Source organism: Nicotiana tabacum, chromosome 15 (genome assembly GCF_000715075.1).
Source record: "Nicotiana tabacum cultivar K326 chromosome 15, ASM71507v2, whole genome shotgun sequence".
Taxonomy (NCBI): domain Eukaryota; kingdom Viridiplantae; phylum Streptophyta; class Magnoliopsida; order Solanales; family Solanaceae; genus Nicotiana; species Nicotiana tabacum.
The window spans coordinates 1,752,089-1,770,340 of record NC_134094.1 but is presented as its reverse complement, the minus strand read 5'-3'; the positions used below and the strand labels follow the sequence as shown (position 1 = coordinate 1,770,340).

At 37.2% G+C, this 18,252-nt stretch overlaps 1 protein-coding gene and 1 non-coding gene across 5 annotated transcripts; both read right to left on the bottom strand.

Annotated features, from left to right (window-relative positions):
- Positions 1 to 9,784: 9,784 nt before the first annotated feature.
- TRNAL-CAA (transfer RNA leucine (anticodon CAA)) lies at positions 9,785 to 9,868 on the bottom strand. Its single transcript has one exon. It is a non-coding gene; the product is annotated as a tRNA-Leu (tRNA).
- Positions 9,869 to 11,162: 1,294 nt separating this feature from the next.
- On the bottom strand, positions 11,163 to 16,411 carry LOC107801043 (protein disulfide-isomerase). Of its 4 annotated transcripts, none has more exons than XM_016624315.2 (13): positions 16,104 to 16,283; positions 15,956 to 16,010; positions 15,361 to 15,457; positions 15,018 to 15,048; positions 14,215 to 14,502; positions 13,921 to 14,106; positions 13,671 to 13,796; positions 13,232 to 13,366; positions 13,012 to 13,131; positions 12,724 to 12,841; positions 12,099 to 12,211; positions 11,754 to 11,991; positions 11,163 to 11,467 (listed from the first exon to the last, which is right to left on the bottom strand). In XM_016624315.2, the coding sequence occupies exons 1-12, from the start codon at positions 16,104 to 16,106 to the stop codon at positions 11,758 to 11,760; spliced, it is 1,506 nt and encodes a 501-aa protein (XP_016479801.2). In that variant the 5' UTR covers positions 16,107 to 16,283; the 3' UTR covers positions 11,163 to 11,467; positions 11,754 to 11,757. The 4 variants fall into 4 exon arrangements, with proteins under 4 accessions (XP_016479801.2, XP_016479808.2, XP_016479813.2 ...); XM_016624322.2 differs by having other exon boundaries at positions 15,956 to 16,000; positions 16,104 to 16,247; XM_016624327.2 differs by lacking the exon at positions 15,361 to 15,457.
- Between the last annotated feature and the right edge of the window lie 1,841 nt (positions 16,412 to 18,252).

Here is an 18,252-nt window from a genome sequence, read left to right as displayed (position 1 = left end):
AAATGCTCAGAGTCGCCTCCTACTGTCCTAATCCGAGTCTTAGCCTCATCATACATATCCTTAATCGCCATAATGTAGGGAACTGACACACCTTTTACCTCCAGGCATCTCCAGAGAATTTCTCTAGGAACCTTGTCATACGCTTTCTCTAGGTCAATAAACACCATGTGCAGATCCTTCTTCCTCTCTATGTATAGTTCCACCAACCTTCTAACAAGGTGTATAGCTTCTGTAGTCGAACGACCCGGCATGAACCCGAACTAGTGGTCGGATACAGACACAGTCATCCTCACTCTCGCTTCAACCACCCTTTCCCACATTTTCATGGTATGACTCAGTAATTTGATACCCCTATAATTGTTACAACTCTGGATATCACTTTTGTTCTTATATAATGGAACCACCGTACTCCACCTCCACTCATCCGACATCCTCTTCCCCTTAAAAATAATATTAAACAACCTAGTCAACCACTCCAAACCTGCTCTCCCCACACACTTCCAAAATTCCACGGGAATCTCGTCTGGCCCGGTTGCTCTGCCCCTACTCATCTTATGCATAGCTCCCACGACCTCCTCAACCTCGATACGCCTGCAGTAGCCAAAGTCACGGTGACTCTCGGAATGCTCCAATTCGCCTAGTACAATATCTCGATCCCCTTCTTCATTCAGAAGTTTATGAAAGTAAGTCTGCCATCTCCTCTTAATCTGGGCATCTTCCATCAATACTCTACCATCTTCATCCTTGATGCATCTCACTCGATCCAAATCCCGAGCCTTCCTCTCTCTCAACTTGGCCAGCCGGAATAACTTCTTCTCCCCACCTTTTTCCCCCAATTCCTCGTACATACGACCATAAGCCGCAGTCTTAGCCTCTGTGACCGCCAACTTAGCCTCCTTCTTAGGTGCCTTATACCTCTCCATGCACACTCGCCTCTCCTCCTCACCTATGCTCTCCACTAACTTCAGGTACGCCGCCTTCTTTGCTTCCACTTTACCTTGTACCACTTTATTCCACCACCAGTCTCCTTTATGCCCGCCAGATATGCCCGTCGAGACCCCTAACACCTCTCTCGCAGCCTCCCTAATATAGTCTGCTGTCGCTGACCACATAGTGCTCGCGTCACAACTACTTCTCCAAGCTCCCATAGCCGACAATCGCCCCTCCAACGCTTGGGCTTTATCCTTAGTTAAGGCTCCCCACCTGATTCTCGGTCTTCCTCGAGTAGACCTTTTCCTCCTCTTTAACATAATACCAACATCCATCACCAAGAGCCTATACTGCGTCGCGAGTATCTCACCCGGAATCACCTTGCAATCCTTGCATAACCCTCTGTCACACCTCCTGAGGAGGAGATAGTCAATCTGGGTCTTCGCCACCGCATTTTGAAAAGTAACCAAATGCCCCTCCCTCTTCCGAAATCTAGAGTTCGCAATCACCAACCCAAAAGCCTTAGCGAAGTCCAACAACAATGTACCTCCTCCGTTCCTCTCCCCAAAATCGAAGCCTCCATGCATCTCGCCATAACCACCTTCGGTCGACCCAATATGCCCATTGAAATCCCCTCATATGAATAGCTTCTCAGCAGGCGGAACCTGGCACACTATCTCATCTAACCCGTCCAGAAGCGCCGTTTAACCTCCTCATCTAGGCCACATGCGGCGCACAGGCGCTAACGATGTTTAGGGTGCACTCTCCAACCACCAACTTAATAATCATCAATCTATCATTCACTGGTCTAACCTCAACTACAGACTCTCTTAGTTCCCTATCCACCAAGATGCCTACTCCATTCTTATCTTTCTGGACTCCTGAGTATCAAAGTTTATACCCGTCCACGTCCCTCGCCCTCGACCCTACCCACCTTGTCTCCTGGACACACGCTATATTGACCCCCCTCTTCTGGAGGATCTTCACCAACTCTATAGATTTATCCGTCAATGTACCTACGTTCCATGATCCAATTCTCAACCTACAGACACCCTTGTTCCCTTTACCTCCCTTGCCTCCTGCCCCACCCCCTAAACCCTGCCCTACCTCCCGCCCCACCCACCCTATCCCCCGAGGACATGACCTCACTCGACCATCCCAGACCACAGCCACTATACCTACGGCAGAGTAAGGGGAATCACTATCACACAAGACAACAGACCAAACCAGAAGAATACAAGTTGCAACAACAGGCACACTAATACGGTAAATAAACTAGTACGAGGTAAGAGGCCAGCAATTTAACTCACACAACAAAGAAAAACTGGAAAACGGGAGGTACCAACTCCCGCGAGCAGAATAGAAAATTCAAAGCAAGAACAATAGAACCTGAAGTCACCACGAGTGCCGAGAAAGGTGTTGTCCACAACAGCTATATTTTGGAAGTTCTCGCCCGCTTTGCCCGAGACTCACCGGAAAATTATCTCAGCCACCACCACCACCGCCGCTAGGCTAGATCAGTGCGCTAGAAAATAAGGGTCAAACCCGTGACTCTAAAATGACTAAATGGGTATACAAATGAGTTTAGGTGAAGCACTAAAGAGTCATTGAGAATTGCTTTAATTACTCTTGGAAAAATTTATTTAATCTTTTTTAGTTTTTTCATGTATAACACATAATCAATATATGTTTTTTGTATATTTGGCTAGCGAATGTAATTTTTGGCCGATCGTTCAAATATGTAACTTGCCCAAATATGACAAAAAGAGAAAGTAGTGACACTGCATAGTCATTTTTCTCTCTGGAATCCCTTATTACAGATGACATGTTTAATCCACTAGTTCAGCTAAAGGGCATCATAACATACGTCAGAACGCGGTGATTATTAGTGTTATAAATCTGTATTGTTGTAATAAACAATTAAACTTTCGAAAATATATAAACAAAACAGAAAGTTAGTAATACTTGTTTAACGAAATAAACTCTGGAAAAATAGTATAGGAATAAATCGAGCCCACTGAATACACAGTGTGTCCTTAAGAAAATTATTCCCCTCAAGTACCCGAGGTGCTGGAATATATCCTCCCAGGATAGAACGATTTAACTCACCGGAGGGTTGGTACCAAAACGCCGGTGAATAACGAGCCACTCGAAGGCTGTAAAAACACACTGGAATTTTTGTGCAGAAGAAGAAGAAGAAGATCAGAAAATTTCGTAAGGAAAGATTCTGGGATTCAAACTCTCTTTATAGAGTTGCTGGCATTGTTTCTGAAAAGGTTTGTGACCTTTCAAAAACAACCATAGCTGTTGGAATAGGGTTGTTTGAAATATTGTGGGAAAATAGATTTAAAATAATTTGAAAAATAAAACGGGCCTGACCGGACCGGGTCGCGGGCCGAAGCCGAGCTAGCGACGATGACGACAGCGCGAGGCTGGCCTTCTTCTTAACTCTTCAAGAGCTAGAAGAAAAGCAATTATATATATACCCATCAAAAGCCTTTTCTTCCTCCAATATGGGACAATGTCCCTTTGCCAAGGAGGGAAACTCAAATATTTTATTTTTCCTTCATTTCTCATTCACCCTCTTTAAGCTACACAAGCTTAAAATCCCAACAATCCCCCACATGAATGGGGAATGACTATAAAATAAAGAAATGCACGGACGCGTGTGTGTTTTACATGCAAGAATTAATTGCATCTGGATAAGTATGTTTCCCTTTAAACTTTCCGTAGTAAACTTATATCGGATATACTCGGTCAATCGGTAGATTTGATATATTTGAACCGTCGAGTTTTGTTGTATACCTAGACAACATAAGTCACACAATCGATCCTTAACCATCTATGGTTCTCACGGTTGTGTTCGTTTCAGCCATGAACACCGCCTGGTTTCATGAGTGCTTAGAGAATGGGCCTTTACTTTCATTCCCCTTGAAGCGGCTTACACTTCACAGTCACATAGGTGATTTTTAAACGTGTAATCCTATAGACACACTATCTGGTCATATCCTGCCAGACTTAGCAAATCATTAAAAAATCTTTAAGCTTTGTTGACTCATCAAAAAGCCTTAATGCTTTAACTCGATTTCTGAACATTGTCTTCATCACGAGAATGGGTTGAGTTATTTGACAATGTTGAACCATCATTCATAACTTTGTTTGATCTCTTTGAACCTAGCTCGTGGGATCTCCAGTCTGCTAGGTAAAGTTACCGCCATGATGATTTATCCTAGACCTTAACCCCATTCCCTTTGATGATCTTTCAACTGCCTCTCTAGATAAGCCTTTTGTAAGTGGATTCGACACGTTATCTCTTGACTTTACGTAGTCAATTGTGATAACACCATTAGAGAGTAGTTGTCTAACGGTATTGTATCTCTATCGTATATGACGAGATTTTCCGTTATACATAACGCTCCCTGCCCTACCTATTGCCGCTTGACTATCACAATGTATACAAATAGGTGCCAAAGGTTTGGGCCAAAATGAAATATCTTCCAAGAAATTTCGGAGCTATTCAGATTCTTCACCGGCCTTATCTAAAGCTATGAATTCAGATTCCATTGTAGAACGGGCGATGCATGTTTGTTTGGATGATTTCTAAGACACTACTCCACCCCCAATTGTGAAAACATATCCACTCGTGGATTTAACTTCAGATGATCCAGTGATCCAATTTGCATCACTATATCCCTCGATCACGGAGGGATATTTGTTATAATGCAAAGCGTAATTTTGGGTATGTTTGAGATACCCCAAAACTCGTTTTATTGCCATCCAATGTATGTGATTGGATTACTTGTAAACCGACTCGGTTTACTAATAGCACATGCTATATCTGGTCGCGTACAATTCATGATATACATCAAACTTCCCAATACTCTCGCATAATCTAGTTGTGAGTCACTTTCACCTTCATTCTTTTGAAGTGCATAACTCATGTCAATTGGAGTCTTGGCAATTTTGAAATCCAAATACCTGAACTTGTCAAGTACCTTTTCAATGTAGTGAGACTGTGATAATGCTAGACCTTGTGGAGTCTTGTGAATTCTGATTCCTAAGATCACATCAGCAACTCCTAAGTCTTTCATATCGAATTTGCTAGCCAACATGCGCTTAGTAGCATTTATATCTGCCATGTTTTTGCTCATTATCAACATGTCATCAACATATAAACAAACAATGACTTCATGACCTAGAGTGTTTTTAATGTAAACACATTTGTCGCACTCGTTGATTTTAAACCTACTGGCCAACATTGTTTGGTCAAATTTGGCATGCCATTGTTTGGGTGCTTGTTTAAGTCCATAAAGCGACTTAACAAGTTTGCACACTTTCTTTTCTTTACCAGTTACTACAAAACCCTCAGGTTGTTCCATGTAAATCTCTTCCTCTAATTCTCCATTTAAGAAAGCTGTTTTAACATCTATTTGATGGATTTCAAGACCATACACGGCCGCTAGTGCCACTAACACCCTAATAGATGTTATCCTCATTACTGGCGAGTAAGTGTCAAAGTAATCAAGGCCTTCCTTTTGTCTATAACCTTTGACAACAAGTCTTGACTTATATTTGTCAATGGTTCCATCAGCTTTCACTTTCCGTTTAAAGATTCATTTCGAACCTAAAGGCTTATTTCCTGGAGGAAGATCTACCAATTCCTATGTATGGTTATCCAAAATTGATTGAATCTCACTATTGACTGCCTCTTTCCAAAATGCTGAATCAGAAGATGACATAGCCTCTTTAAAAGTTTGAGGCTCATTTTCAAGCAAGAATGTCACAAAATCTGGTCCAAAGGAAGTAGATGTTCTTTGACGTTTGCTACGCCTTAGATCTTCTATACTTGGAGTATTTTCCTTTGGTTCTTCCCGAGATCGTTTAGGTCTTTCACTTAACGACTCACATTCAGTTTTATACGGATAGATGCTTTCAAAGAATTCAACATTATCCGATTCCATTACCGTATTAATGTGAATTTTGGGATTATCGAATTTATGAACCAAAAACCGACTTGCTTTACTGTTTGTAGCATATCCAATGAAAACGCAATCAACAGTTTTTGGTCCGATTTTAACCCTTTTAGGTAAAGGAACTTGTACCTTTGCTAGACACCCCCACACTTTGAAATATTTCAAGTTGGGTTTTCTTTCTTTCCATTTTTCATATAGAATAGATTGCGTTTTGCTATGGGGTACTCTGTTGAGTATTCGGTTAGCTGTAAGGATAGCTTCGCCCCACAAACTCTGCGGTAATCCGGAACTTATTAATAAAGAATTCATCATTTCCTTTAATGTCCGATTTTTCCTTTTCGCAATTCCATTGGATTGAGGTGTGTAAGGTGCAGTAGTTTGATGGATAATTCCATATTCCGAACATATTTCTGCAAACGGAAATTCATATTCTCCACCCCTATCACTTCTAATCATTTTGATCTTTTTATTCAATTGATTCTCCACTTCATTCTTGTATTGCTTAAATGCTTCAATTGCTTCATCCTTACTATTAAGCAAATAAACATAATAATATCGAGTGCAATCGTCAATAAAAGTAATAAAATACTTTTCCCACCTCGTGATGGTGTCGACTTCATATCACAAATGTCAGTATGAATTAAGACTAAAGGATTTGAATTCCTTTCAATAGACTTATAAGGATGTTTTACAAACTTAGACTCAACACATATTTGACATTTTGATTTATTACACTCGAATTTAGGCAATACTTCTAAATTAATTAACTTCCACAAGGTTTTGTAATTGACATGTCCTAAACGAATATGCCATAAATTATTTGACTCCAATAAATAAGAAGAAGCTGAAATTTTATTCATACTGTCAACAACCATTACATTTAGTTTGAAGAGGCCCTCTGTGAGGTAGCTCTTTCCAACATACATTTCATTCTTGCTTACAACAACTTTATCATAAACAAATACACATTTAAATCCATTCTTAACAAGCAAAGAAGTAGAAACTAAATTCTTCCTAATAGTAGGAACATGAAGAATGTTATTAAGCGTTAACACCTTGCCAGAAGTCATCTTCAGGAATATCTTCCCATAACCTTCAATCTTGGCTGTTGCAGTATTTCCCATGGAAAGCTCTTCTTTGGGACCAGCAGTAGAGTAAGTTGCAAATGCTTCCTTGACAGCACAAATATATCGAGTGGCTCCAGAGTCAATCCACCACTCCTTCGGATTTCCAACTAGGTTGTATTCCGAAAGCATTGCACACAGATCATTAATATCATCATTCTTCTCCACTATGTTGGCTTGTCCCTTCTTCTTATACTTTTTCGAGAGACGACAATCAGGGGCTTTGTGACCGGTTTTTTCACAATTGTAGCAGCTGCCCTTGAATTTCTTTTTGTTCTGCTCCTTAGTCTGTCCAGAAGACCTCTTTCTCTTCTTACTTTTTGGAGCAGTCTCCTCAATGATATTAGCTCCCATGATCGTTGAATTTTCACGAGACTTCTTCTCGGCTGTTTTGTTGTCTTCCTCAATCTTGAGACGAATCACAAGATCTTCCAACTTCATTTCTTTGCGCTTGTGCTTAAGATAGTTCTTGAAATCTCTCCACGAAGGAGGCAATTTTTCAATCATTGCAGCCACTTGAAATACTTCATTCACGACCATACCTTCAGCAATAAGGTCATGAGAAATAAGTTGAAACTCCTGAATTTGGGTTCCAACAGTTTTGCTGTCTATCATTTTATAATCTAGAAACTTGGCAACCACGAACTTCTTCAAGAATGCATCTTCAGTCTTGTACTTCTTATCAAGTGCGTCACATAATTTTTTCGAAGTATTCATCGCACTGTACACATTGTACAAGTCATCCTCTAAAGCGCTTAAGATATAGCCTTTGCAAAGAAAATTTGCCTGCTTCCATGCCTCAATAATCATGAATTTCTCGTTGTCCGGCATATCCGCAGAAGGCACTGGAGGTTCTTCACTAGTGAATTTCTGCATACCAAGTGTGGTAAGCCAGAAGAACACCCTTTGCTGCCATCCTTTAAAGTTGGCTCCGAAAAATTTCTCCGGTTTCTCTGCCGATGGAACAACAGTCCGGCTTGACGAGGCTATCGTCGTTGCCGCAACAGTCGCAGAAGAATTTTCGTTACCAATTTCCATTTCTCACTGTAAACAATAGAATAATTCAATTAATGGCAAAACCAGAACACTAAACAATATTGTTATTAACAAAAAAAATAGTATGTCTAATAAATAAAATCGAAGTTTTTTATATACTGTTTCACAGAAAACGATAAAGTTTTTATGTTCTTCAAATTGTTTTATGAATTTCAATACTCTGATGAAGTTTTTTATATCTTCAAATCAGAATAATAAAATTCAGAAGGAGTAGAAAATCACACAGGTTTTAATCTCCACAAATAAAATACAGAATATAATACAATAATTTTCTTAAGAATGTTATAAATCTGTATTGCTGTAATAAATAATTAAACTTTCTGAAATATATAAATAAAACAGAAAGTTAGTAATACTTGTTTAACGAAATAAATTCTGGAAAAACAGTATAGGAATAAATCGAGCCCACTGAATACACAGTGTGTCCTTAAGAAAATTATTCCCCTCAAGTACCCGAGGTGCTGGAATATATCTTCTCAGGATAGAACGATTTAACCCACCAAAGGGTTGGTACCAAAACGCCGGTGAGCAACGAGCCACTCGAAGGCTGTAAAAACATACTGGAATTTTTGTGCAGAAGAAAAAGATCAGAAAATTTCGTAAGGAAAGATTCTGGGATTCAAACTCTATTTATAGAGTTGCTGGCATTGTTTCTGAAAAGGTTTGCAACCTTTCAGAAACAACCATAACTGTTGGAACAGGGTTGTTTGAAATATTGCGAAAAAATAAATTTAAAATAATCCAAAAAGAAAACAGGCCTGACCGGACCGGGTCGCGGGTTATTCCGGATTGAATTTTTCGTTAATTATTTATTTAATTAATTAAATAATTGAAAGAAATTTTGTCCAAAAAGATTAATCAATCCGAAGCCGAAGCCGAGCCGAGCGAGCGACGACGACGACGACGCGAGGCTTGCCTTCTTCTTAACTCTTTAAAAGCTAAAAGAAGAGCAAATATATATATACCCATCAAAAGCCTTTTCTTCCTCCAATATGGGACAATGTCCCTTTGCCAAGGAGGGAAACTCAAATATTTTATTTTTCCTCCATTTCTCATTCACCCTCTTTAAGCTACACAAGCTTAAAATCATAACAATTAGTGTGAATTCGGAAAACTTGAGTGAGTTGTTTGTTGATGTTGTCATACAATATCAGCAACTGCGCTTTAATTCCAAACAAGTCGGGATTGGCTGTATGAATCTTCACTGCTCAAGCGCTTCATTTAGATGTGGCTTTGGTGTTCTTTGATTTCGAGGCTGTAGAATGAATTTTTCACAAATCTTATTGTCATAATCTGACCTCCATAATTGTCTGTATGATGGTTTATATTCTGCATCGAAAATTATGGGTTCAATTGAACTCATTCATATCTACAGTGGTACATTCGCTCTGGTCCCACAATCTCATTTTACCATTAGAAGGACACTTGTTTCATCTTGTTGCCTTTGTGGTTTGATTGGTCAATATAGTGAAAGAAATAAAATAGAGATAAGTAAGTGAATAAGAATAGTAATATTTGTAAAGAAAATCTTCGTTCATAAGCGACTGATTATTATGTTTCACATTTAGGTGGAAAATATTTTTGAAATTTTAAGGTAACCAAGTACTTAAAAATGCTTTCATTGAGGTAAACATGTAAAAAAAATCGTTCCATTTTGGAATACTAATCATCAAATGTTACCAAAAAAACTAAAATACAATTTGTCAGAAGTGGGATTTGAACCCACGCCCTCTCACGAGGACCAGAACTTGAGTCTGGCGCCTTAGACCACTCGGCCATCCTGACAAGCTATGAAAAATTTCTCCCAAGAATATATCTTAATGTATCCAATAGCAATCGGGAATTACACATATATTATAATGCTTGAATTATTCATGCGGGAATTAGTTATAAAGGAATTATTATGTAGTGATTAATAATGAGAAAATCATTGTACATGAATTATTAACTTTAAAAAGTAGTAAATTTTCGCATTGCAGCTCCGCATTTTCTTATTCCTCATTATATCTGTAATGTAAATATGTAATACTGCCAATTAAACACTGGATTAGTTATGAAAGAGCACAAATTTTGTAGCCCAAACAAGATGTCAAAATAAGAAACATCCATGCCCAAGCATCGCTCTCGAAAGAATATAGCGATCAAAGAGCTATGACTCAGTTAGTTCGCATATTACATTGCATTATCCGGAGGGGGCATGCAGTAAGAGCATAAGTGAGTGATAAGTATAGGAGGTGTGCTTGAAGGGCAGCGGTTCCAGATATCATCGCTAGATTGAGACTACTTTATACTACTTTCCTTATGCGGTCAACCAAATACTATATTAACTGATTTTATGCTAAATTTAATTATTTCAAACCCTCAACCAAACACCCCCTTAAGGTACTAAATTTCAAAACAAAATAGAACATTATTCCTATTTATCTTCATTTCTTTGAAATTATTCCTCGAATAAGGCAGCTAGGGATGGCAAAATGGTTAAAAAAAACAGTTAACCACCCATACTATCCACTAAAAAGTGGGTTGGATAATGAACTTTTTTAAAAACGGGTCAAATATTGATAAGAACCATATTATCCATTTAGAAAATGGATAACTAATGGGTTTAACTTTTCCATTTGTAAAACCTCAAATTGGGGGTTCCACAAGTTTGGAAGACTAAAAATTCTCCCAAAAGTGATCATATTTATGAAGTCATGGATAATATGGGTAACCATATTATCCACCTGTTAACCCATTTTTTATCCGTACTAAATATGGGTCGGGTCGGATAATTTATCCATTTTTCATTCCTTATTTTCGACCCGTCTCATATCCGACCCGGCCCGCATGTTTGCCATCCCTAAAGGCAGCTGATAAATTATCAAAGATTTAGTTCTGCAAATAACATAATGGTTTTCTTATTCATTTTAAAGGCTCTTACAAAAGGTTTGGATCTAGAAAACGCTTCGAAGTTCAACTTTAGTGTGGCAGTATTCTCTTTATAGTTGGGAATCATTTCGACATTTTTTTTTTTTTTTGGTCTTTCTATTCTGTTAATATAGTTCTCGTTCAAAATGTTAACAAGTCAAAAGATATATGCAAAGACTAGAAACTGCGCAATGTTTATTGATATTGACAATTGCCACTAAATTGAGACAACTGCGTGGAATACATAGGATGAGGCAAATACAACCCGCTTATTGCTATCAAGAAAAAGAAAAAAGTGGAGACAACGACAACAACAACAACTATATCTCAGTCCCAAAAAAGTTGGGATCGACGACATGAATCCTAACTTCTTTCATATCGGAGATGTAGGGCTAGCTAATTGGATGTGTGAAAGAAAACATAGCATTTGTAGACAAAAGAAGCAGAAATTTGATCATGTTGAGTCCTATAAACCTGCAAATATAGAAAGCAAACTTAAGTGCCTTAGTTTGAAAATAGTACCTCTCTATAACTGTCGTTTATCCTGACATTTTTGGCTGCTATAGTGAAATGTTGTTATAAAAAACATATAATATAACATAACATGAAAAATTAGTTCCAAAGAAAACTTGGCCGTTATAGTAAAGTGTTGTTATAGAGGATGACTGTTATAGAGAAGTTCGACTATAATTACTATTATCCACTATTTTATGGTCCAAGAAATGCAAATAGAGACAAAGAATAAGTAAAAGAACATTACCTTCTTATAGCTCATCTTTCATTGAATCTGTTTGTGCATGTTCTGATACTGTTAAATCAGATTTTGCAAAGTTTGAGGGGGCAGGGCTACCCCTATTAGTCTGGATAAATTCAATAACAGCCTCTTTTGTTCTATTCCCCTCGAATCGCGACAAACTACCAGCTGTAGATATCATGTATAATGTTGGGAATCCTTGAACTTCAAATCGTTCACGAGGTATATCATTTTCCGTTCCATCCTAAAGCAGATCACAGAAGAAGTAAGAAGATTAATCTAATAAAAAATGTGGAAAAAAAGAAGAAGAAACGAATAGAGAAGACAGACATGGGATCAAGAGATTCTTACAATCTTAGCAATTAGGACATGAGCGTCGTTTTCAAATGAGAGCGCGATTTCATCCAAGACCGGAGCAAATTCCTCACAGTATTTACAACCAAGTCGATAGAACTCTAGCAGTACTGCAAGAAAACAAGAACAAAATGATAGGCTGCAGTAAAATCCCTGCACTCACTCACTAATGCTCCCCTTCGATCCCTCGAAAAAATAAATAATACTCGTTCCGACCCAATTTATGTGACAGTCTTTCCTTTTAAGCCAGTCTAAAAAAGAATAACACTTTTTTATATTTAGTAACAATTTAATTTCAAAATTCTCAATTTACCCTTAATAAAATTATTTATACCCACACAAATATACTATGTTGCTCAGACTCTTCGAAAATATAGTCAGGTGCGTGTCGGATCTTCCAAAAATAGTGTATTTTTGAAGGATCCGACGCGAGTGTGACAGCATTTTGGAGAGTCATGCAACATAGCAAATATCTATGGCTCATTTTGGACTACAAGTTTCAAAAGTCTTCCTTTTTTTCCTTAAACGTCGTGTCCAGTCAAGATAGAAATTATAACTGAGTCCGACATATAACTACTTTTGCATTTATTGTTCAAAGAATGATGCACTAGTTGATACGAACCATCTTTCCCCGAGTTGAAAACCATATCCTCTAGAGTCTCCGCAACCACCACCTTGACAGGTTCGTTATTGACTTCCGGAATAGGCTGCGACTTCAAGTATGGTTTCAACTTGCCATCCTGTAGTCATACAAGAAAGGATTGAAACAACCTTGGAGAAAGAAAAAAAAAAGATTTGAAAGACAAATAAGTCCTCACATTCGTGCGTAGAAACGAGTAAGATACTTGAAGTTTGATCGCGTTAGCAACAGAAATACAAGGAAAACATAGAATCAGGTCCAAGTAATTACCTTAAAATCCTTCAACCAAGCTGCAAGGCTATCAGGTTGTACGTGTCGCTCAACGTATTTTGTGCCGTCCATGGCAAGTACGAAAATCAAAGGCACTTGATCAGTGTTCAATCCAAAATACTGCAATCGAACAACAAATATGCATCTCAGTTTTCTCTCCCATTAGGAAATATTATAAAGTATTCTATGCAGATTGGATTGAAAGGAGGAGGAAAATGACCTCAAGGGCTCTTTTACCGGTCTCAGCATCTCCTAAGAGGAAGTTCGCTTCCTTTCCTTTGTAACTGGCGGCAAGATCATAGTATTTGGACTTGAAAAGATCAAGATCCGTAGTGAAGTTCAAAAATAGAAATACCTACAAATTCCAAACATTGATTGAAAATCTCCCGAGGATATTCTTATACACACTTTTTTTTTTACTGTCTTTCAATGAATAGAAGGGGAGCCTTGGCGTAACTGGTAAAGTTATTGCCGTGTGACCAGGAGATCACGGGCTCGAGCCGTGGAAACAGCCTCTCGCAGAAATGCAGGGTAAGGCTGCGTACAATAGACCTTTATGGTCCAGCCCTTCCTCGGATCTCTCGCATAGCGGGAGCTAAGTGCACTGTGCTGCCCTTTTTTTTTGTCTTTCAATGAATAATATTTAGGAAGCTGAGTACCTTATCCCCGGGACTATGCAAAAAGTGGTTAACAAATGCCTGGTTTTCTGGCTTGTCATCAAGAATAGCCATGATCGGAACGCTAGTTTCTTCAATGAAATTCTGCATCGCCTCAACTTGAAAATCCTGGGATAATATTATGTGTATATACAACTACACTGTTAGTGAAACCGTTCAAAGCTACACAACCAAAAAGGAAGAGAGTTCTGTCAAATTGATATATACAATCAAACACAAGAAATCACAATACCTCGAAATCAGCATAGAGTTCATCAAATGGCTTAAATAGACGAATAGTTGGCTTATCAACCGGTCCACCGTGAGGGAGGAATTTAGCATCCAGTGTGTGAACAAAGTCGTAATCTACTCGTAAATCTTCAGCTAAAGCTGTGAAGTTCTTTATCTTCTCTAAACAGAGTTCTGGAAATATGCCAACCTAAAATAACAACATGCTATTTTTTTATCCACAAGCTAGTAATGAGGCAATTGAAATACATTATATAAAGAGACCTGAAAACCTGTGTCAAAAAATGCCAATACTTACAACAACAATCTTTTTCTCATCAATAAGGCTTGCGGCATCTTCCTTTGATTTGATTTCAAGAGATGCAGGGCCGGCATGTTTTTTCAAATATGAGATTATACCGTCTGTCTCACGAGTACCTTTATAATCATGAACTGTCTTGCCACCATTCCGGAATATCTTAATGCTCGGAACACCATTATGTGTGTAATTTCTTGCAAGTTCTGCATTTTCTGGAACTGTTGTGTCCATTTTAGCAAGAATAACTGGAGGATCATGACTACTCAACACTGAAGCTGCTTCTTCGTACTGCCACGATAGAAAAAATAGTTACAAAATAACAAAAACAATATGTTACTCCTTCTGTCTCAATTTATGTGGTACTAGTCGGATTTTGACAGTTAAACTTCTTAATTTGACCGTGTATTCAGATTTGACCGTGTATTCAGACAAAGAATTTTTAAGTTTTTTAAAAATAAAATTTTACTTATTTGGAAACTACAAAAATAATAGTATAAGTCATAGTAATTAAAAGAGGCAGCTCAGTGCACAAGGCATCCCGCGTTCACACAGGGTCCGGGGAAGGGCCGCACCCCAAGAGGTGTGATGTAGACAACCTACCCTAATGCAAGACATATCATAGTAATTAACAATTCAAAATATTTAAAAGACATGAAAAAATCACAATTCACGGAAAAACTCGTTTGACTCTAAAAATCCAAACAGTGCCACATAAATTGGGATGGAGAGAGTACGTAGCAAATATTGATAAAGCCAAATAAGTCATTCTAAATAGCAAGGAAAATATCAAATTAAATTAGTACCTTAGGGGTAAGTTGCTGGCAATATCCACACCTATTACAGAGAAGACAGAGACAATTAGGTCTAAATTTTTAATAAGAGTGTATATTCACAAGATAGCTATTCAACTACTGAAATCTAAACTTTCCTTATTCATTCTTCTAGTGTTTGACTCAAAGTCATAATCTTTGAATGTAAGATCCATCTATAGGAGATCAAATTGAAAATTAAAGGACAACATTTTTAGCATCTGTTTTTAAGATAAAAGACTTTTAGGATTGCAAAATCTTCATTAATGCAGCTATTAGGATGTCCATTTGATATAACTACATGCCTAATACTACCTATATCCTATAGATGATCTACCTGTTTGATTTCCAAATAGTCAAACAAAATGATCCTTGTAGTACATGTACCGGATAACTCTGTCCACCAAAAGTTAGGCAAATGAGACCGGATAACCCTGCCCACCAAAAGTTAGGCAAATGAGACCGGATAACCCTTCCCACCAAAAGTTAGGCAAATGAGAAAAATACACCTAGTATTTTTGGCCTTCCCTGAGCTTTGAACATGAGACCTCACGGTTCTCCTCTCACTTTATTTACCACTAGGTCAACACACACTTGGGTGTGGTACTAGTAGTATTCTTGTACAGTATTTAAAATATTTATAGGTAAAACAGATGAGTAAATCTAAATTGATTTTGACTCCAAAATTAGTCAAAAGTCAAATGGGGCTGTGGTATGTGGACTCAGAGTGAAAAGTGTGTGTGTGTGTGTGTTTGTGGGAGTGAACTACTTCAATAACTATCCCAGTCTATTAATGAACTTTGACCAACTTACAGAGGCAAGGCGAAGGCAGGATTTGAACTTTATGTGTTTCGTTCAGAATCGTAACCGCAGTCTAATTTACTAGGTTCAGACTCTATTTTTTGCTATTTAGTTGAATTTTTAATACATACACAGTGGGTTCGGATCAAACCGTAGATTCTTCATTGGCTCCGCCCCTGTGGCAACCTGACCATAATCAATTTTCTTATATCTGATTATACAAATCAAGAAACTAACACTGTTCAAAGTCAAAGAACAAAAGAAAGAAAGAAAAATTACCATGGGGCATAGAACTCAACAACAATCATTTTGTGTCGAGAAATAATATCAGAATAATTTGTATGGTCCAAAGTCCAAACAAACTCCTGCTCCTCTGCCACTACCTTTTGTCCTTCATTTTCTGCTGAATCAGCAGAAACAGCTGCAACAGTGGCTAGTACTGCAAAAATGGCTAAAAGGGTACTGAAAACTTTACAACTATTAGCCATTCTTGATCACAAAAATGTATCTATCACTGTACTGTCTATTTTCACTATTAATACTCTGTATTATTGGTAGGAAAAATAGTAATTCAAGATGGGACAATTTAGCTTATCTTTACAGCACTATATATTTGATATTATATATAGTGGGAGAAGAAAAGTGCCACGTCAATGTTGATGCTGATGTGTAAGAAAATGATTGGACATAATATGTGTCTGAATAGGCGTGAATGGTGTCAAAAAAATTATAAATGTTGGTTGACAGACTAAAGTATAACTTAAAATATTATAACAAGTTATATATATTTTCAGTGTAAGCAAAGGCGTAACCATGTGTTATTTTAGAAGGATCATCGGATCCCGTAAGTTTCGACAAATATCTTGTATATGATTATGTATATATTTTGAAAATGATTAATTTAAAGCACTTGATATCCTAAACACTAAAAGTCTTTTAAGGGAGTAGAATATTGTGCAGATATCGCGTAAAATTCTTGGGTCCGCCTCTGAATAAGTTACACACTGACAACGTGAATATGTATAGGCGTGAAAGATCACTAACAGTGTAAAAGAGATATACCAATGTGAGTTGGATCACTTAGCCATACTTCCTAACTAAAAAAACAAGCACCGTAAAAATATAACTCTTATTTTAGAAGGATCATCGGATCCCGTAAGTTTCGACAAATATCTTGTATATGATTATGTATATATTTTGAAAATGATTAATTTAAAGCACTTGATATCCTAAACACTAAAAGTCTTTTAAGGGAGTAGAATATTGTGCAGATATCGCGTAAAATTCTTGGGTCCGCCTCTGAATAAGTTACACACTGACAACGTGAATATGTATAGGCGTGAAAGATCACTAACAGTGTAAAAGAGATATACCAATGTGAGTTGGATCACTTAGCCATACTTCCTAACTAAAAAAACAAGCACCGTAAAAATACATGCGCTCAACCAAAGAAAGATAATAGAGAGTTGATCGAAATGTGCACTAAAACTTTTTGAGATATCCCCTCTAAATAACTGGTATGGGTATCGAAATTGTGAGTATCAACATGTGGGTTCCAAATTCAAATGGCAGTATCAAACTCTTTAGTTATTGTTCTTGAGAAATGATCCGGTCTGCCTATTCCAGTTTATACACATCGATAATATGAAAAAAAGATTTAAGAGGTTTATAATTTTGAAAACAACAGATAAAAGTAACTTGATTGTGTAATTTTTTTTTAAAATTAACTAAATTTAACGTTTTTTGGTGGAAAAGATAATTATATTAATATTAATATAATAGTAGAAGCTAGTACTACTAATTATAACTTGTTTCTTCTGAATTGTAGAGAAAAGAAAAAGGGCAAATAACTTAAAACAACTTGGAGAGCAAAACTCGAGATTCACGATACATATTGATAATACATTTTTGGTATTAAGCAAATAATTGAAAGATTCTTTTGACTTCGAAAAAAACTCGAGATTCACGATACATGTTGATATAATTTTTTTTTTTTTTACTTACTAAACAAATAAGTGAAGGTTCTTTGAACTTTGAAAATATTTAATTTAATTGAAGTACTGGTTACGTCTTAATTTTAGTAGTGCTCATAAATAAATGGCGGAACAGTCACATAAATGCTCGTACTTGTACCGATTTGTTATTTCAAAAATACAAATAACAAATCGAAAACATGCTCAAAAACACTATTTTAACTATTGAAAATACTTGATCGAATAAACTCATTTACTCCGATATGAATGAAGAGACAACTTTAACACTTTCATGTAGCTAAAATATTGGAACCAAATTAAAAAAAATTTAAATTAATAAAAAAAGACGTAGAGGAGAAATTGGATTGAGAGAATAAAAGTGAATCTCATAGTAGTAGACAAAATAACGTTCAAAATTTTCCTTTTAAAGAGAGTAGTTATTATTTTGGATTTTT

Bases quoted from the DNA above. Each gene is read 5' to 3' on its own strand.
- LOC107801043 (XM_016624307.2), bottom strand. From the start codon at position 16,312: ATGGCTAATAGTTGTAAAGTTTTCAGTACCCTTTTAGCCATTTTTGCA. The intron at 13,367-13,670 runs GTACTCAGCTTC...TGGAATTTGTAG, and splicing joins TGCATAGTCCCGGGGATAAG to GTATTTCTATTTTTGAACTT. The intron at 12,212-12,723 runs GTTCGTATCAAC...GTTTTCTTGCAG, and splicing joins TTTCAACTCGGGGAAAGATG to TACTGCTAGAGTTCTATCGA.